The sequence below is a fragment of the Barbus barbus genome (assembly GCF_936440315.1).
Source record: "Barbus barbus genome assembly, chromosome: 30".
Taxonomy (NCBI): Eukaryota; Metazoa; Chordata; class Actinopteri; order Cypriniformes; family Cyprinidae; genus Barbus; species Barbus barbus.
In genome coordinates, this window is record NC_136758.1 from 25949571 (window position 1) to 25971461 (window position 21891).

A 21891-nucleotide genomic window follows, 5' to 3' on the forward strand; every position below is an offset into this window, starting at 1 on the left:
CAGCTCGGGGAGGCCGCCGCGTTCGGAGGGAGTAACATGGAGCCCAGTGTCCGTAGCTGCTTTCAGTATGTGAGTTAACACTGCCTACAGGCTAAAAAATAAGATAATGAGAAACCATCTTTCAGGTCAAATGAAAACCTATGTATCAGATTTGTCTCCTGAGAATTAGTGCTATTTCTGTATTATATTTATGTACTATTCTATTTTTATATATTTTCTGTTATCATTTTCATTTCTAATAATATGCATGCTTTTGCTTTATTAGTTTTAGTTCTGAGTTCTCAATGTTTTATTTAATTCTAACTAGTCATCTTAGTGTTTCAACCTAAACGTATTTTAGAAAGTTGCCTTGGCTTTTAGATTAAATCAAGGTCAAATGAGACTTATGACTTCTTTTATATTGTTGTAATCATTTATTTGTGTTACACTTTTTTTGTGCGTTTGTCATTTGTATTATTTTTTTAATATTACTATTTAGGATTCATTTACTTTTATTTCAGTCTTAGTTTTAGTTTTAATTCTAGTTTGTCATTTTAGTGTTTTGACTTAAACTTATTCCAGGTTTCCAAAGCACTGAGATTAAATCGAGGTTGGAGACTCATGAGTCAGATTTTTCTATAGACTGTTGTAGTTTTATTATGATTTTTTTTTAAATATTGTTGTTTAGGTTTAATTTACTTTATATTAGGTGGCCTTAACTACTATGTACTTACATCAGAAAATAAGTACAATGTACTTATTGTGGTCATATTGTATTGCAACACACTTTTGCTGCTATTGAGGTGGGATACGGGTAAGGTTAGGGACAGGTTTGGTGGTATGGGTAGGTTTAAGGGTGGGTTAAGGTGTAAGGTTGGCTCAACAGCGTAATTGTAAATGTAATTACAGATATAACTACATATTGGTATTTTTACCAATTTATGTACACAATAAGTGCATTGTATCAAATGATTAATTTAAATGTAAGTACATAGTTAAGGCCACCTAATATAAAGTGGGACCCTTTTTAGTTTTAGTTCGGTTATAGTTTTGATTTATATCCAGTTCGTTATTTTAGTGCTTCATTCTAAACTTATTTCATTGCCAAAACAACATCTCTTATTTTGTACAGTTTTTTTTTGTCCAATATTTATATTTCATTTTGTTTTACCTTTATTTCAGTTAGTTAGATAGTAACCTTTTGAGATCAGTCTTGATGATTTGCTCAGATTTGTCATAACACCAAAGTGTGCTCTTGAAAAATCAGATCTCAGTACAAACTCAAACATTTATTTTAATAAAATTCATCCACAAATCTACACAAATATATTCAGTACAGATCTGTAAGAGAAGTCTGAGCAATAAATTGTTCCTTTGGCTGAAGTCTATCATTTGGCCAAGTTCAATTTATGACCAGCACAAAATCTCAGAGAAAATGAAAAAACGAATGCGTACAATAAAAAATTACAATGTGGAATAAAATTTCTGACATGCAAATTAATGAACATGATTCTATGATACATAATTTAGGTGTGCTAGACATTATATATTCCTAAAGGGAGCTGCTGAACGGATGCTCAGACTTGTTTATTTGGGGATAGGGGCTCATCATAACACTTGACTGAGTTTTGACATATAAATAAATGATGAGCTCAGTTATAAGAGTGGCAGGCCTGCCAGGGGATTTACATCGCCACTTTCAGACGCTTAGCGCTCGGTTCGACAGCTGACGCACAAGCTACCGAGAGATATTTAAATGAAATCCACTTGATTTGTGTGTGCGCCTTCCCATAATATCACATGATGGAGCGCTTTATGATGTGGACCACATCCACTGGTGTAATGGAGTATTTATAAATCCGTTCAGCTCTCCTGAAAGCCGCCCTGGACGGATCCTCCAATACTTCACTGTTTTACTTGGGTCACAGTGGAGCTCTTTTCATTTAATGTTGCATGTAATGAAAGACTCTTGATAGTCCTGCCTTAACTGGCCTGCTGTAATTGATTCATAACAGTAGTAGCAGTTTTAATGTCAGGAGGGAGACGCAAATGATCACAATTGGCCCCATTTGCTTCACTTGAAAATTACTAATGGATCCCTTCCCCTCAGGCTAATAAGGTTGTGATGGGATATTATAGTTTTTGGGCTGTAGTTGAATACGCTTCTGAACTGATAAATAGACCATCTGAGTGCTTTTAGACTCAGACAGCTCCATTATAGAGCATCGTGAGTGCATTGTGGTTATGAATGAGGGGTTTGTCTGTCGTCTGGGGTTCAGGTGGGCCGAGATGACGTCATCGAGCTGCAGCAGTTTGTGGACTGGATGCATTTGGAGCCGCAGTCCATGGTCTGGTTGCCTGTTCTTCATAGAGTCGCCGCCGCAGAAACCGCCAAACATCAGGCAAGATGTAACATCTGTAAAGAGTGTCCCATGGTGGGCTTCAGGTAAATAAAGTGAATTATGGTGAAATTATTTCATTATTTTCTAGCAGTAAACATTCAGATTGAACACTATAATAATAATAATAATCATGTCAGAATGGGAAACAAGGTTTGTTTGTGCATTTGTTAAAAAAATTAAGTAATGGTTCACCAATGTATATTATTTTTAAAAGTCAAGTCACATTTATTTATATAGCGCTTTATATAATACAGATTGCTTTAGAGAAGCTTTACAGTAATAAACAGAAAAAAGTATTAATGTTGCAAAATTCTTAAATTATGAAACAGCTCTACAGAAAACAATAGTGTCATTGTTCAGCTCAGTTTTGATTCAGTTTAACTCGATGACAGTATCAGACAGTGTTGCAAAATTCCTAGCTGCCAGTGTTAAGCATCTGTTTATCCTTTAGGTATCGGAGTCTGAAGCACTTCAACTACAATGTGTGTCAGATGTGTTTTTTCTCGGGAAGGATTTCCAAGGACCATCATCTCAGCTATCCGATGGTGGAGTACTGCACCCCTGTGAGCATCTGGAAGACGCTTGTGTTTTGTTGTGTTTTCAAATGGTTCGTTGTGGAAAATGGTTCAGAAATCAGGGAGGAAATAGTGCAGGTGTTGTGCCAGCCTAAATCATTTATTGTGTTCTGTTAATTTTTAAGAATATTTTGTAAAAATATATTTTTGTTAGATTTTTTTTTTTTTCAGAATTTTCTAAGCCTAAATGCCGAAACACTCCTGTCCCTGCCACTGTAATTGTTCACGCACAACAGAACATTTCCCTACAGCCTCTTTGTTACAGACCACCTCAGGAGAAGATGTGCGTGACTTCACCAAGGTGCTGAAAAACAAGTTCCGCTCAAAGAAGTACTTCACCAAACACCCTCGGCTCGGCTACCTGCCCGTGCAGACCATCCTGGAGGAAGAGCATTTAGAGACGTGAGTTTTCCTAGTGCAGATATTCAAGAAGCATCTTTCCAGATGAAACCGCTCTAATTCTTGACTAAAAGGTGCAAGAATAAACTGTACAAATGTCCTACATTTACATCCTGACTACAGGATGCCATTTCTTTATTGTAGAGATGACTTCCTGTCATCGCTCAGCCTCATGGGAAACATGCTTCTGTTTTGCTGAGGAGTTCATGAATTACTAAAGGTCTATTCATGTGTCCTTCGAAAGCTGGAACAGATAAGAGGCCGTTCATTCATGTAATTCCAAAGCTGCCGCTTTAACATCGACACACAAATGCCGCTTCCCTCTCGTGGATGTGAATTTAATTACAAAAGCAATCAGGTGTCTGTTTAGTGAGATCGAGGGGGAAATGAAGAGACGGGACATTTATCATGTTCACGGCAGTCTTTAATATTGAAATAAACCAGCTGTTCTCGCTGGCTGTTGTAATGTCAGAGCACAGACAATAGTAGTTGAGTGTCTTTATTACATGTCCAGATTCATTATATGAGTGACTGCTTATGGCTGTTTTCTCAACTACAGCTGCTTTTGTCCTTTTATAACTCAAATTAAACTCTTTTTGCTTTCATTTATTTTTTGCTAATTCTTAGTTTATTTTTATGTTCCGCAATATTTAATTTTATTGTCCCAGACCCAGATGCTTATAATGTTAAACTATGAAAATCCATTATATATTTAGAAAAATATTTTTTTTAACAATGATCTAAACAGAGTGAAATAATCATTAACTAATATTTCTTGGATGATTTTTTGTTTTAATCATAAATTTTTTATTTTATTTATTTTGTTTTATTATTTTGCACAAATTACGACTATCCCTCAGTTATGGTGTCATTTCCACTCCAAACAACATTATTTTATTTTTTGTTTTAATTATTTTGCACAAATTACGACTATCCCTCAGTTATGGTGTCATTTCCACGCCAAACAATGTAATTTTACTTAAATTTATTTTATTTTAATTATTTTGCACGAATTACAACTATCACTCAGTTATGGTGTCATTTCCACTCCAAACAACATTATATTATTTTTTATTTTATTTTTGTTTTAATTATTTTGCACAAATTATGAATATCCCTAAGTTATTGTGTCATTTCCACTCCAAACTACATTATTTTATTTTATTTTTTATTTATTTTATTTTTGTTTTAATTATTTTGCACAAATTATGAATATCCCTTAGTTATGGTGTCATTTCCACTACAAACAACATAATTTTATTTTATTTTTAATTATTTTGCACAAATTACGACTATTCCTCAGTTATGGTGTCATTTCCACTCCAAACAACATTATTTTATTTTATTTTTTATTTATTTTATTTTATTTTTGTTTTAATTATTTTCCACAAATTATGAATATCCCTCAGTTATGGTGTCATTTCCACTCCAAACAACATTATTTTATTTTATTTTTTATTTATTTTATTTTATTTTTGTTTTAATTATTTTGCACAAATTATGAATATCCCTAAGTTATTGTGTAATTTCCACTACAAACAACATTATTTTATTTTTAATTATTTTGCACAAATTATGAATATCCCTAAGTTATTGTGTCATTTCCACTCCAAACAACATTTTATTTTATTTATTTTTTATTTATTTTATTTTATTTTTGTTTTAATTATTTTGCACAAATTATGAATATCCCTCAGTTAAAGTGTTAGTTCCGCCACAATCAACCATTTTTGTGGCAGATAAATTACAACTATCCCTTAGTTATCGTGTCATTTCCACTGCAATCAATAATTTTGCCTTCAAAGTCCTTCAAAGGTTAGTGTACATGTTTGTTTATTGAGATGAGAGTGACACTGATGAGCTTGAGATGAAAAATGAAACGTGATACCGTGTGAAGAAAAATCTGTGGAAATATATTGTCCATTTATTATCCTTTGTCTTTTTTTGCACAGCACAATCGTCAACTGTTGATTTTTATTGTGCTATATGTAAATACATTTCATGATATTTTCTCACTCTGCTGTCTGTTTCGCAGCCCCGTTGCGTTTGTAAGCATGTGTCCAGACGAGTATGAGTGAGTATCTGCAGTCTCTCCTCTCATTCTCTGATTTAGTTTGAATCTGTTTTCATCTCTTCATCCACTAAACGACATCAGGGAATTCAAGCTGTGTATTCGCTCTTAATATGCAGTGGCCATAATTAAAATGTATGAATTTTGTTGTATTACATACAAAATATCAAACCAATTAGCAGCTTTACTGAAATGCTGCACTGATATTGCTAAAATGCTTAAAAGCATTTCTCAGATCTATGATTTTTTTTTGCTGTTATGATGCAGTGATTTTGGATGCATAATGTCAGTTCTCCTTTCTAGTTCAGGCTCGAAACGTTGTGCTCATACCAACTTTCTTTTAAATAAACGCCACTTGGTTTGATATTTTAACTAATGTAATGGCATTTTGAGTGTGCCTTAAGTGTCCACTATAGATACTGAAATGGTGTATTCATACAACAGAAAAGGTGTTTTAATTGGCAAAACTGAATGTTTCGATTGCAGTCCGTATCCACTAATGAGCAGGAGTTTTATAATAAAGCATCTCTTTTTCTCACCCTATTACAAGTGCGTTTTCTTTTAAGCTGAATTGTTTTGCCTCTTTCTTTAACAAGCTGTTTTGCTGAATTGAATATTTAATCTTGACAGCCGCAGGGAAATAAAAAAGGAAATGCTTCAGACATTTACACATTTTACAGTTGGGTACATGCATCACACTGAACTTTCACTTTTCATTTTTAGGTCGACACAGAACAACAGAGAATCCAGTGCCATCTTACCTGTAGCAGAATCTGACCTGTCAACAGGAAAAATGTGAGTCGCTGCAGATCGTTTGGTTCATGTGCACAGCAGTTTGTCATTCTGTCAGTCACTCTGACACCTGAACTAACAGACTGACGAGTGAACATTTCATATTTGACCTCACTGTGACCAGCACAAATAAATTGGTTTCATACACCTGGATTAATTCAGTACAGACACATAATGGCAGTATGCTCATGTTTAATCACAGAGACCCTAAAAATAATTTGAATAAGCATTGCTCCAATGTTACTTTAGTATAACTGAGATACTATTAGAGTTTTTATTCATATTTTGATTCAGTTTATATTTTTATATTTAACATAAATTATGTTTTCATGTTTGACGTTTCAGTAACTTTGTTTTTTTGTTTGAAATATGTCTATAGTGTTTATTAATTTTTGTTTTAGTTTGTTTTTTATTACATCAATTTAAACTAAATGAAAATTAGAAATTTTACAATTATTTTTTAAAATATTTAATTTCAGCGAAAGCTTATTTTATTTTAATTAACTAAAGGCATATGCATTTGTAACAGGGTGAACAAGATGCGAGACGTGCGGATCCAAGTGCAAGCTTTTATTTATAAACAGTCAATAAACAGGCAGGGTCAAATAACGGCAAACAGGTATGGTACAGGCAAGGCACAGAGCAATCCTAGGGCTAGCGAGAGTCGACGATCGGCGAACAATATCCAACAGGGCAAGGCAGAGAGATAATCCAGGTATACGAGCAATAGTCCAAGAGAGGTGCAAACAGAGTCCAAACGGCAAGGCAAAGGGTAAATCCAGGAAACACAGGCAAGAATCAAAACACTAGAAAAACACACAAGGCAAGACTATGACAACAAAGTGGGTTCTGTATCGCAGCTAAAACTAGGAGAGTTATAAATGCAGAACAATACTGGAACTAAACAGAAAAACACAGACTGGCTCGGTAAGTCATCTAACACTAGGGGAGTGATAAACGCAATACAATACTCGGCAGAGAGGAAGAGGAAGTCCATGGTTTATGTAGGGTGTGTGATCAGTGCAATCAGCTGTGTGTGATCAGTGCAATGGATGATGGGAATTGTAGTCTGAGCAACAGTTAGTGTGGTGCAAGAGTCCATGTGGTGAGCGAGTGACCTCTGGTGAGTTAACGGAAGTTCATAGACCAGATTCATGACAGCATTTAACAACTTAATTTCATGGCTTACTTTTCCTTAATTCGCCCTATTATAGATTAAAAAATGTTTTTATTTGTTGTCTGTCATGTCACTGCTTGGCCACCATACAAGTCATTTTTCAGCATAGGTTTTTAATAAATATAGTATGATTTATTTTTTTATTTTCTAAAAATGTAAAATCTAAAACTAATTTGCACTGAAATCAAACTTAAAAATAAGTCTCAATTTCTGAATCTGAGCACAGAATACAATGCAACTGTGCTAAAAGTGCTGAAAGGTTTCTTGAAATCCATAAATATGAGCAATAACAATATTGATGCTTGCCTTTGAAATCACTGCTATTAATTAGACATTAATCTATTATGCAAAATGCAATATTAAACAATGACAATATTATGTATAAGAGTTTGCAAAATGATCTGTCATCATGGTCATCAATAATGTCATCTTTGCAGTAGTGCAGACGACATCCACACTCAGACTGATGAGAGAGCAGCTACATGTGCACATCAGAGCTCATCCGACACTGAGATGATGATGATGAATGAGCTGGAACCTTCTCAGAGTCTGGAGGCGGACAGGTACCTGCATCATGTCACCTGATACACGCTGAGGGCCACTGATGTGTTTCTGACGCCTTACGAATGCTAGCAAAACAACTTCATATTGCCTACTACTATATGGCTCTATCCAAAATCACATGCTTCCCTACAATACAAGAGACCAAAACAGTATGTGAAAAGAGAGTAGTACATCCAAATTAACAGTATTCAGAAAATAATAGGCAAAAAGTAGTCAAATGACCTACTATTTCTGACAAGATTCTGAATTGCGCATCAAATGGACACTTTACTATCCCATGAGGCCACGGCAGAGGATCTGTGAATGGCAGTGAAGCAACACAACCGACACTGGTAGGTCACATGACAATAACAACATGATGAATGCAGTACATCTGGATTACACTGATACTACACACATTCATACTTTATAGAGTGGTCTCTAAGTAATTACAAAAGAAGTACCTACTTAGAATGTATGTAATTTCGGACACAGCCTATGAGTCAAATGTTTGCATGCAAGTAAGTATTTTTATACAATTTGTACACTTATAGACTAATTTGTTTTATAGGCAAATAATATAAATTATACAGTTTAAGTTTTCAAATTGAAGTTTTAATCTAGTATCTACTAAGGAAGCCTGGTTTCGCCACTGTATTATGACACCTTAAAATAAAGTGTTACCAAAAAGTCTGAGTAATTACCTAATTAAGTACTTAGTAGTAGCCGTTGTACTTACATGAAACAAAATGTACTTACCATGTAACTAAGTTATGGAACAGCCTGTACTTACAGTTTGTAATTATGTAGATGTAATAGGCAGCTACTGTTACACATTTGTGAGTCTGTTACACAGCTACTAGTACACTTAAGTACAATCTTGATACACTTTATTTTAAGTAGCTTATGTCTGTGTAATATTCTGTAATTTTAATGTAATTACAAATATATTACATGTATTTTAGCTGTGTACTGGTGGGTTAAATCAAACTAAGGTGCAGCTGGATAAGGTGGACAGTATAGATTCTCATGAAGTACACTTAAGTACAATCTTGATACACTTTATTTTAAGTAGCTTATGTCTGTATACTTACATTTATAATGACATTGTATAAAGTCTGCAACACATGTAACAATCTTTTGGTTACACAAGTAGCTGTTTAACAGACTCGGTCTGTTACATATGTGTAACAATAGCTACCTATTATATGTCCATAATTACAAACTGTAATTACAGGCTGTTCCATAACTTAGTTACATTGTAAGTACATTTTGTTTCTTGTAAGTACAACAGCTACTTAACTAAGTAATTACTCTGTATTATGGACACCTTAAAATAAAGTGTTACCGAATTTTAAAAAATGGTAATTACAACTTTTTATTTCATAATTTTGACTTTTTTTCTTGCAATTTTGAGTTCTGAATTTCCATCTCACAATTCAATTTTTTTGGTCCGACCAATGAATAAAAGATAAAAAAGTAAAAAATAAATAAATATGACTTTTTATCTCACAATTCTGACTTTTTTCCTCGCAATTGAGAGTTTATATCTCATAATCCAAACTTTTCTTCTTTGCAGTTCTGACTTATTTCCTCAGAATTCTGAGTTTATATCTTGAAATTCTGAGAAAAAAAGTCGAAATTGCCAGATATAAACTCAGAATTATGGGAAAAAACTCACAACTACCATTTATATTTTGTTTTAGTTCTGTGCCAGAAAACCATCTTTCATAATCTTCCCTCTTTCCTTTAGATCTGAGGATGTTTTTGGCAACTTCACATGAGATTCTTCAATCAGATGAGATAGTGGTGGCCTGGGATCTGAAGTTTAAGTTCTTTGCATGAGATTTCATCTTACATCACCCATGTAAGAGCATCTCACACCCCACACCAAGATGACTGATGCCGTTTTAGTGTGACAGGACTTTCATCATCGCTGTCTTCTGCTCCTCAAACTGATAAGAGCTGAAGTCGACCGCAGTGCAGATGTGTTTGTTTATCCGTGAGCTGTTGGCTAGAGGATGACCGTACAGACAGATCGCTCGCCTATCAGACCCCACACAACTTCCTCCCAGAGAGACTGCAGTTATGCTTTAAAGCCACTGATAAAAATGTACACATTCTCCCACCATGACAATCAGTTCTGAGCAATGCAAAGACTGCTTTAAAGGAAAAGTTCACCCAAAAAATATATTTTGCTGAGTTTGTTTCAGATTTGGAGAAATGTAGCGTTAAATCACTTGCTCACCAATGGATCCTCTGCAGTGAATGGGTGCCGTCAAAATGAGAGTCCAATTAGCTGATAAAACATCACAATAATCCACACCTGTCCATCGATTAATTATCATCTTGTGAAGTGAAAAGCAGCGTTTTTTGTAAGAAACCAATCCACCAAGGAGCTTTGATTTGAAGCTGTTGTAAACTGCACTGTTGTCTATCTAAAGGGAAAAAGCATCAAGAATTTGAAAAGGAATCACACAAGTGGAGATTTTCTTTTCTGATTCCACTGTTATTGGACATCTAGCTGTTTCCTCCATCTATATTCCACATTTGTTTTCTGTGTGCATCTTACATATGACACTATCCCCCGGTTTCACAGACCAGGCTTAAGCCTAGTCCTAGACTAAAATGAAATTCTGAGCTGTTTCAACTGAAAAAAACTTGCACTGACTGATCTTAAAATATATCAATGCCTTTGTTTTGTCTCAAGATGCACACCAGTAATGTATTTTTTCTAAGGCACATTTATAAAAAAATAACTAAAATGTCTTAATTGAACTATGGCCTAATCCTGGCTTAGTCTAAACCCTGTCTATGAAACCGGGCCTGAATTGTGTGTTTTGGTGTCTCAGTAAATCCTTAATGTTATATTGTTAATTAACTTAACATTGCAGCTGTTGTTGAAAAGCTTCTGTGTCACCATTAAACTTCTTTGGATTTGACTGGAAAAGCTGCATTGTAATAAATATATATTTTTGTCTCGGGTGTTTCTGCTCTATTTTCAATCAAATTTTGATTTTAAAAGACATGTTTAGGCATCATTTAATTAAAAGATTACTCATAATCAGTCTCAAATTCAACTGAATATCAATAATGCATGATTAATTAAGGATGTTTTGAACAGGATGCCATTTTAATCTCGTCTGATTATTGTCTCGGCTACACTGATGTTTTCCTGTTGTTATTTTTCTTCTTGCAGTTACAATGTTGCACACTGAAAAGTGTATGTTTCCTTAACCAGAATGCTATATTAAAGCACCCACATCTCTAAAGAGTACACTAAATGTTCTCGTATGTTATAGGAGATAATGGAAACTTTTCTCTAATGCCTGTTTAATGGGGTAATGGTTTAAGGAACCCTTCATTCATTATGTAATTGGTAATTAAGGTATTACATAATACTAATTACAATGCAAAGCAGAGCAGAGCAGCCAATAGATTTGTTGCTAATAAAATACCTCTTTAAGGATTAAGGATATATCCATAGTCTCTGTAAAGATTGTTATTTTGAAGGTATGCATCATTTATTGAAGAAGAATATTACTCCAGAAAGCTGTGCTTCTTTGTAATGGTAACGTGGTAATAGTTCTGGGTGTATTATTTGTCTGTCTAAACCTTTCTGAGAACTCTGCTGTAAAAGCCAATTTCCATTAAGGTTACTGAAGCAGATGAGCCCATCTGACCACAGTCCAGCCCCTCGGCCCTGGATCCATTCAGGATATTAATCTTTGGATATTTATCTGTTTCGGCGAAATTATACGGAGATAGATGCTGAAAAGGAGAAGTAAAGTATTTGTAAAAGTATGGCCTCATTATATATAGGCTGTATACTGTTCTTAGGAAGCAAATTCATTGTTTTATTAACAAATGTGTGTCTCTCAGGAAATGTACCGTGCAAATGGCCTGCTTTTTTGATTAACATATTCTGATTTTGAATACAGCAGCACCACCTGGTGGTAAGACACTTTACATTAAGTGAAAGTGACGTGACATACAGCCAAGTATGGTGACCCATACTCGGAATTTGTGCTCTGCATTTAACCCATCCAACGTGCACACACACAGCAGTGCACACACACACACACACCATGAACACACACCCAGAGCAGTGGGCAGCCCGGGGAGCAGTTGGGGGTTCGGTGCCTTGCTCAAGGGCACCTCAGTCGTGGTATTGAGGGTGGAGAGAGCCCTGGACATTCACTCCCCCCACCTACAATCCCTGCCGGCCCGAGACTCGAACCCGCAACCTTTGGATTACGAGTCCGACTCTCTAACCATTAGGTCACGACTTCCCCCATTAAAATAGAGTGGTTATTACAAAAAATGTATCTGTAAAATCAAAGCCACGTCATACACTTCAAGTGATAAATGTGTATGCATTGCATATTAGATTGCTTTTATTAATTCAATGCTTTGATTTTACCAAGTAAATAGTGAAGCAAAGCATTATCCACCCACGATTACATGATTGAGGTCACACAGGCAAATTAATTTCTCTTCCCACTTTGCTTAACGACTTTATTTGATATATTTGACATTTGGTTGGCTGCATATCTAGAGCCTAAACAAACGGCACACTGGTAACCTGGATTTCTCACACTTTATTAAATAATATTAAAAAAAATGTAAATAACGATACAACTGTTGATGTGAAACAACTGTTTAGGTTAGTTAACATAGATGGACAAACGTTCTGATTATTTACAATAGAAAAATGGGTTTGAGAACTAACATGCATGAGGTCATATGAAATCGCAAATATGAAAACTGTATTACAAAAATGTCAGGGTTTGGAGTGTAAATTAACTGTACACTTCCTTTCAAAAAACGGAAACCACACAGTAAATAATCAACCCTAACCTTTCCACAACTCTTCTTTAAATACCTGAGTTCCTTCATACTATTATATATATATAATGTATATGGCTGGGAAACCTAGAGTAAATATATTTAAATAAATTCAAACATCACAATTGTTAAAAAAAAAATACAAAATGCTTTATGTAATATATAAATGCATTTTGTTCCTTTGGGGGGAAAAAATCACTCGAGCAAAGACATTATAACACATTGCACATTGACTGATGTCAACTCTGATAAATTCTTTAAAAATAAGCATTTTATGGCTCTTCAGTTTTCAAAGATGCTAGAATTAGATTATTCAGAAACTCAAATGTTTCAGAATATTGCTCTATTGTCATCACTCAACACAAATGTAAGGACTGTCATACAATTTTCAAAAAGCACATACAGTAAAACGTATCACACATCTAATCCCTTAAACAAGGTTAAGAGAACGGTTTTCTTTCCAGAATGTTAGCAAACTGAAACATTGTAAGAGCACACCTGAAAAGAGTTACAGTAAAACTTAACTCTTTAGGAACTGTAAACCTGACTTTTAAACCATCAACAAATAAAAGTGGAAGAGAATCTCAAAGTCATGTTTCTCACAGATAAACTGTCCATAATGGCATATGCTGGATGTTAAACCCCTGAGAGACAGAGAAGTACACCTGCACATGTACCGTGTGCAACCAAAAAACAGTCTTGTACCTGTCCTGCAGGTTTTGCGCAGTGACTCACAATCAGGAAGATTGTAAAAATGAATAATTCAGCACCTGCCATCAACATAAAGTACATTTACATGAATCCATTTACTTATTAAAAGATGCAGAGGATGACCACTGGAAGTGTCGGGTGTGACAGTATCAAGTACTATATGTTGTATACAGCTAAAACTGGATACTATAAATGCTTCTCAAAGAAATAAGTTGTGTTTGTTCTGACAAACTGATATAGGAAATGTATCTAAGACTGTCATTTATAGACTTTTAAATGAGAGAGAAATCAGGTGATTTAAGTCTACATCAGTGGTTCTCAGTTAATGGTTTGCAGGTTGGTTCAGCAACAGCAGGTAAAAAAAAAAAAAAAAAAAAAGCAATTGATCAAATGAAACTAACCATATAGTCGTGAATAAGTCAGATAGTAAAATAAATGGACTTGTAAATAGAGAGCAATTTCTATATCTTTTGCACAATGTCTAATCGAACTCTGTATTTTAGAGCAAATTCATCTACTGAATGAAATGCCAAAATGGACAATTTTCTTGACATTCATCCTCAAGGAAGAAAACTTGAAAAAAACATGACCAAGGGAACAATAAAGACAGGTTATGTCCAGTATTGTATATGGTCACCATTTTTTGTACAATGCAATTTTGGGTTCAAGTGTAAAACCAGTTGAGAACCACTGCTCTATATGATAGAAATACTTGGATTGTGTATTCCTGCATTAGAAAAATGAAGACAATGGTTTTCCGTTTGGTCATCACCATTTAACAATTCAATGTTTCTGGTTTGAAGCTACATATCTGAACAAAAGCAATGAAGTTGTAAAAAAAAAAAATTAATAAATAAAAGACTTTGAATATACTGTATCAAAAGTGCAAGACAGAACAACCATCATCACTACAGCAGGTAGATATTGTTTATTAAAAAAACATCTCTTCCAAAAGTGGTTTAAGTTGAGGCTCTTATTTTAATGATTACGTCACCAAACAAATCCCACAGTTCACCTAAATACATAAGGCATGTTGTATTATAAAACGAAATCCTCATCTGAATTTTGACTACAGTCTATATCACTGGTTTAAGCACTGAACGTAGAGAGCGTCCCTCTTTTGTAAGTTCTCTTGTGAAACTCATACATGGAAGTGGGACAGCCTCTTCTCTCCGTGCTATGGTGTTAAACTTGCATGTTTTGAGGTGGTCGGCCATGCTGGAAATGTTGGCAAACTTCCACGTGTTCACAGTGTCAAACGCCGTACTGAACCGCCACACCTAAAATGAAAAATATCAGCAAGATTAGATTGTGAAAAATTGCTTTTTATGCTTGGTGCTTCAAGACAACAAGGTGAATACTCTTTGATTACCTTGTCTTGTATCTGCCAGGATGTGGTACCATCATCTCGCTTTGTCTTCTCCCAGAGCAGGACCACCATGCCACGAGATTGAAGAAGACTGGCACACACGTCCCTCATAGTGCGAGACACCCTGGAGAGTTGGCACAGGCTAAAGCCATCCAAGAAGCTGGCAATGTGCTGGAGTAACTCAAAGGGCAGGTCACTAAGGTGGTCACAGTGGGACCTGAACTGACAGGTGTCAGTTCTGGATAGAGGCTCATCAGGATAAGCTGCTAACCCAGGTTGCACCCCAAAGGAGCCCAGGTGTCGGTCATGGATGATTCTGAAACCTTGTACCGAAGGGCAGAACCTTCTTTGTGAGTAGGTGCATCCATAGTACGCCAATGGGCATCTTTGCTCCATCCAACCATTAAGGCCAGCATGTATGTCACCATGAACGTTCTTAAAATGGGAGGAGAACTCGTCCCTGCGAAACAGCTGTCCGCATACGAAGGTGAACATCGAACGCTGTTTGGTCTGATAGCGTGCCACACACTCCAAAACGAGGTCTAATCTGAGGGTGTGAAATGGACTGGGGTTAGAGAGTTGTGGACTGGCGTGGTCACAGGCAGATGCTGAGGCAATGTCACCTACCATGGTGCTGGTTGCCAGTATGGCAGAAGGGAGGGAGAAGGTTTGCGTGCCAAAGTCAATTCGATACCCATCTACAAAGCGACTGTCTGAGATGCCCCTACCTCCGGGTGAGTCTCCCAAACAAAAGAGCAAGGCAGCGGTAATGAGGTCAATGCCATGAAGACCCATCGGATCATCTGCCACCTCAAGGTCTGATGTGTCCACCGCCTTGTCCTCCATCTTGGCTTTGAATATATAGGGGTCGGAAAACAGAGTCCTTCGCCCGTTGATTGTAAACAAGTTCATTCCCCTGAGTAGTTGGAGATTCTCCAACTTGCGCTCCAGCCATCGGTCCTCAATTCTAAAAGGCAAATGGTGCAGAACATTGTTGTGCATCAGGTTAGGCACAGGGATGGGCAAAGGAAGAGGTAGTTGGGGCAAGTGGATCATTTCTGGCTCCCGTGCTAGAACAGGTATGGAATGATCAGGTAAAACCTGCCTTACGTTTGAGGAGGCATTGACCCTTTCAAGTCTAACCTGGCTGTCAGTGTTCCCTTCATTACGAAGTCCTCTGAGTTCTATCCCACCATTCATTTCGCCTTCTTCTTCAGAAGATTCACCGCATCCACTGTTCTCCAACCAATCATCTCTTTCGTCTTCAGGGTCTACTGGAAAAGGACAGTCTGCACCACCTACCGCTCCCAGATCGGAATCCGAATCAGTGTCACTTTCCTTTGTTGTGTCATTACTAAAGCCCCCATCGTTATTCGTAACACTGCTGCAACCTCCATTCAGTTCCTTACCATCAGGATTCTCCACAATCAAGTCAATATTTTTTGCACTACGGAGTACGTCCAAAGTGGTGGCAAAGCTTCTACTGTTTTCCACTGAAGTTGTGCAAGGTCCACCATACAATTCCTCGTCTGTTTCAATTAATTCATTTTCCGGGTCTGAATCCTGGGGGCTTGAATTGTCCTGATTTTGCTCCTCCAGAGCTTTTGTCACAGTGGTCGCCACTTTAAGCGACTCCAGCAACATTCGCTGATCCTGGAGGGCCAAAGCCATGTCGAGCTGATCCACGTCACAAACCTCCTTACTCAAGTTATCGTAGGACTTACGATCTGCATAACTCACTGGCCATCGATTCCATTCCATAGTGCAACACACAACGCTGGCTGGGCACGTTTCAAGGTGCTGTGCCATTTTGACCCTGGCAAGGTTGAACGGACATCCAAATCCACGGTTCAGACACGGGACTCTTTCATACGGACACAGCAAGCGGTGTTCATTCAGTTTGCACGAGTGAAAAACCGCCCCACATACAAGAGGGCAACCCACGAGGTCACAGGAAATGCTAGGCTCTGGTCTTATCATACATCTGCGGTTGACACATTTCAGGCAATGGATATGAAGCTCCTCCATTGCAAATATTAGGGAGTCGCTTAACTCAAAGACGCTACACCAAACACTGTGGAAGAAAAGAAAACAGATTGTTAGACCTTATCTTATTTTGGACACACATGTGAGGCGTCTTCGTGTACAATACCACACGGCTTAAAATCTATGTATACCATTCATGGGGAAAGTCCCCTCTTCTCTTAAAATGGACAAGTGTAAATAAACCCACTGCCCTCTCGCAGTATGTTTACTAAATTACTAAACCATTGCACTGCCATTTCACAACTCTCCTAAAGTTGCACGGTCATGCTGGTTCTTCGAGGACTGAGAAGGAACATGACCCCTTGTTTCTGAACGGTATGTTACAGGAATCAGTCATGGCTTCCACTCAAAAGAAACACTTCCATAAGGATCTTGCAATGTCATTCAAGAAGCTTCTCTCTCTCCAGCATGACAGGGCTTGGCTGGACATGTGCAGTTAGACTCAGCCGGCATGACCTAAATGCAAAACGTCTGAGTCAGTTGGGTTAAAGTGTGTGTGTGGGGGGGGGGGGGGGGGGGGGGGGGGGGGTCTGTCATGCTGTGGTGTAAGCTTTGAATTATCAAGCTGGCTTTCAACATTGCCCTCGTAATACCAGCTGGGCATAAACATTGCAAAACGTTTGTGCACAATGCCGGTGTATCAGCCTGCCTTATGTCTTGTGATGGCTTCTTTTGAAACAGCAAAACACATCTGAGGATGTTTTCTGAATACTTAGGTGTTTGGTATCTAATACTCATGTGCAATATGGCATAGAGTTGCACAAGCAATCACTCTTAAGGACTTACAACAGACAGCATGCTTACAGCATCTCAGTATGACCCCAAACATGACATGACTTCAGGATTCCAGTCTTAGAGGGGCTCAGATTTGTGGCAATTGTAGGTTACATTTTTGTGCAAGAACTTCTGGTTAAAAAGCTTGCACAACTGACTATCATTAGCCATTTTTCTGAAAATGTATGATGCTTATTTGATTGTATTTTATTTTGTGCTTTCATTGGAACAGAAAGGTCAACTTATCAGTCCAGCAAATCGCAAAAGAAAATGCAATACAGTGGTAATTCTAATAGATTAATTCATAGCAATCAAATAACTAAAATTGCTGAGTATGTATGTATTAAGTAAAGATACCAAACTTTTTTAACAACAGGTACGGTGACCTGTTGGTAATGAACTAATGTCTTCCTAGTTTTCTAACAAGCAACAACAACAACAACAACAACCAACAAAGAGTCTAATGCTTAAATGAAACTCTTCATTGTATGAAATTAAGGAAACTATGACATAAATGCATAACTGCTGAATAATACATTTTAATCTTAATTTAGTTTTCAAACGGGATACATTCCATGAAACAAGAGAATGAAAAATAACTTTTATTACAACCAAAGTGGAGGAAAAATAAATATTTTTAAAACCTGAGTGTTATTTAAAATATTCAGAATGTTATTATTCATGCCAGTCTATACTGTTTATGCTTAAGCAAGGTGTGTCAGTTACAGCATAAGCTCAATATTATGGACAAAACAGGTCATTAAATAGATAAATCTGATTATTTGTAATAATTTGTAAAAAAAAAAAAAAAGAAAAAAGAATTAATTAGTTGCTCATATGCCATAATTGAGAACTGACAGTTGAGTTAATAATCTCTGAGTCATCAAAAGCCTATAACCTGTGGATCCTAATGTTCATTTAATGACATATGATGCATTATCCTAAACATGATCCTACTCACGATGATCCTAATAATCCCAAACATGAAATGATCTGATACTAACGTGAAATGTTTCCCAAAAACGGCATGTTCTGCAGATGCACTGAACTGAATCCAGTCAAACTCATGAAACCTGATGCAGCTTTTGTTGTTCTTCCTAAACTGGAGTAAAACGACTGACAACATGAACCCGGCAGTGTCATGATCTCCTATAGATCAATAATGAACTAACCATCCTTAAACATCTGTATTATGACAGATAAATGTTTAAATTCGTTAAACTGACCAACACAAAGCCTTTAGCATTAGCTAGCTGGTTAGCCGCGAACTGCAGGATTAAATGAAAACAGCACAAACGCAATGAATAAACGTCGTATACAGACGAAGTTATCATGCTAGTAAGAGACAAAAAATAATATTTTGCTATTTTAACAAAGACCTAACGTTATTGTGTTGGAGCCGGTGAGGAAACTACTCAAAGTAAACAAACATTAAAGTGTCTTACCGTTGATCTGTGACGAGTCTTCAGTAGTTTAAGGAGGACAGTGAAGTAACTTATTTATTTAATTAAAAACATGAATATTTAATCGAGTATAATGACAGTGATGTTGTTTTCACTGCTGTCTGTTGAAATCTGTGTCTCTCTGTCCTGATACACTAAACTAGAGGCCCATAGATGGGCGGAGACTAAACACTAACAAGTACCATGATAATACCATGCTGTTTAGGCATTACCATAGTATTATTTTACACGGTATATGATACCATTAACTGTAAAATATGTCGTTTTTTGCCTATTGTACAATTCAGTTGCACTTACTTCTAAAGCTATATTCATAGTCACATTTTTTTTAAATCCATATTTGAAATAATATTGATTTACTTTACCTTTAGTCTAACCCTCATGGAAACCTGTTGATATCAGTATATTTAAGACAAAATATGATTTTTCAGTACATTTGGGAAATAACACATTCTTTTCCCTGCTAAAAAAAAACAATAGAAGCCCAATAGAAACCATCACAGAAATTCCAATGGTTTCTATTAAAATACCATTAGCTTTTTCCAGTAAAACCATTACAAAATTCCTCTTTGTAGTGTGTTTTGGGCATTTTTCCAATAGGATTTAACATCCCACCAATAGAATCCATCACATACCAGTAGACACCATTATAGTTTCCATTAAAACCAGTACAATTCCCATCATAACCATTAAATCCATTACATTTTCTATTGTTTTTTCAGCAGGGTTGTTTATGCTCTTTATGAGTGTTGTTATTGTTAAATGTTAGGGAGACGTTTTAAAACCTGTCCTAATCATTTATTCATGCATCTATGGTGTGTTCAGGGTACTGTTTTTCATAAATACCATTGTGTGTTTTATTGAAACCATTACATTGATTTAACTAATAAAGTTAGTTAACCTACCAATGGAACTGAGGATGCATTTTTAAAGCCTGATATTGTTATAAAAAATGTGGTTTCTAAGCAAGAACTATAGTCCGATAGACCAACATAATGTTGAACTGACTCCTGAATAATGTAGGCTATTTGTAAACTTAAGTCATACTTTAAAATAGCAAACCAAGAGATTTTCTTCACTGACTTTACTGATCTTCATTTTTTAGATGTACTGTATGAAGTCTGTTCTCCTCAGACAGGAGCTCTAGCAAGGTGTAGATTATCACATTATCTATGAGCATGTTACTGCACTATTCACAACCACAAAGTGGCTTATTAACACATTTTTAACAGTATATTAAATAAATTAAGCTGTTAGGAAATCAAAAAGCGTTTTTATTTATTTCATAATAAAAGACAACTACTATAAAATGCACTATAGGTTAGCAGACAACATATTTGACACAACACTGTGTGTGTATGAGATCCCAGGTTAGCTGGCCACCTCTGAGATATGGTGGATGTTGGAGAGAGTGAGCTGGGCCTCTTGGGTCGGATACGAGTTCCTGCTCTGGAGCCAGAGTTTCCCAAAAACTCCTGTGATGACAATCAGGAGGAACAGCAGACCACCCAACACAAAGGTTTCCACAGGGGGCAAATCTGAAGCTGGGGATGTTCAAATAAGTTGAGCACATTGGCGAGTATGGTGACTCTGACAAAAACACAAGAGTTTCTAAGACTTACTTGGTCTAGTATTCTCCATGTCAATTTTGAGCCTTCTGATTGGTCCATATGAGACAGTGTGAGATGATGCAACATCCCTGCGTGTCCGTACTGATGCTTGTTCAGATGAGCAGTTCTGTGATACACCAAGGGTTTATAGTTACTATGACGCAATGTTTCTCAACTATATTCTTAAAGCAAAAGTTCACCAAAACAAGAAAATTGTCATTATTTATTCACCCACATATTGTTAAAAATTGGCATATTTCTTGTACATGGAATTATAAAAGGAGATGTTTAGCAGAACTGTTGAAGATTTAAAATGCAAGCTCAAAAGGATTTCAGACTTTTCAGACTTTTAGGACTTTAGAGTTACAGGGCATAGTGTACTTTTATGGTATTTCAGACCAATTTTTGACTCTGATTGATAGATGGGTGTTGGCTAAGCATTAGGCAAACTACTGTTCAAAAGTCTGAGGTCAGTAAGATTAATACTTCTATTCAGCAAGGATGCATTAAATTGATCAAAAGTGATTTTTTCATTGATACCAAAATTTTACATTGTCACCACAAAAATATTAAACAGCAAAACATGTTTTAAACATGATTTTCATTTTACAATAAAAATAAATGTTTCTGAAGCAACAAATCAGCATATTAGAATGATTTCTGATGGATCATGTACCACTGAAGACTGGAATAATGATGATGAAAATTCAGTGGGAATTGTGGGAAGTCGTGGCCTAATGGTTAGAGATTCAGACTCGTAATCCAAAGGTTGCGGGTTCGAGTCTCGGGCTGGCAGGGATTGTAGGTGGGGGGAGTGAATGTCCAGCGCTCTCTCCACCCTCAATACCACGACTGAGGTGCCCTTGAGCAAGGCACCGAACCCCCAACTGCTCCCTGGGCGCCGCAGCATAAATGGCTGCCCACTGCTCCGGGTGTGTGTGCACGGTGTGTGTGTGTTCACTGCTGTGTGTGTGCACGTTGGTTGGGTTAAATGCACAGCACGAATTCTGAGTATGGTCACCATACTTGGCTGTATGTCACTTCACTGAAAAGCAGTTACTTTAAATTGTAATAATATTTAACGATATTACTGTTTTTACTGTGTTTTTATTTAATCAAATAAATGCAGCCT

General features: G+C 36.5%; 1 protein-coding gene across 1 annotated transcript; it reads right to left on the reverse strand.

Moving 5' to 3' along the window:
* Positions 1-12520: 12520 nt before the first annotated feature.
* fbxo30a (F-box protein 30a) lies at positions 12521-19315 on the reverse strand. The gene is made up of 3 exons (XM_079385732.1): positions 19132-19315; positions 14870-16940; positions 12521-14777 (listed from the first exon to the last, which is right to left on the reverse strand). Exons 2-3 carry the CDS (start codon positions 16892-16894, stop codon positions 14574-14576), a joined length of 2229 nt encoding a protein of 742 aa, XP_079241858.1. The 5' UTR covers positions 16895-16940; positions 19132-19315; the 3' UTR covers positions 12521-14573.
* Between the last annotated feature and the right edge of the window lie 2576 nt (positions 19316-21891).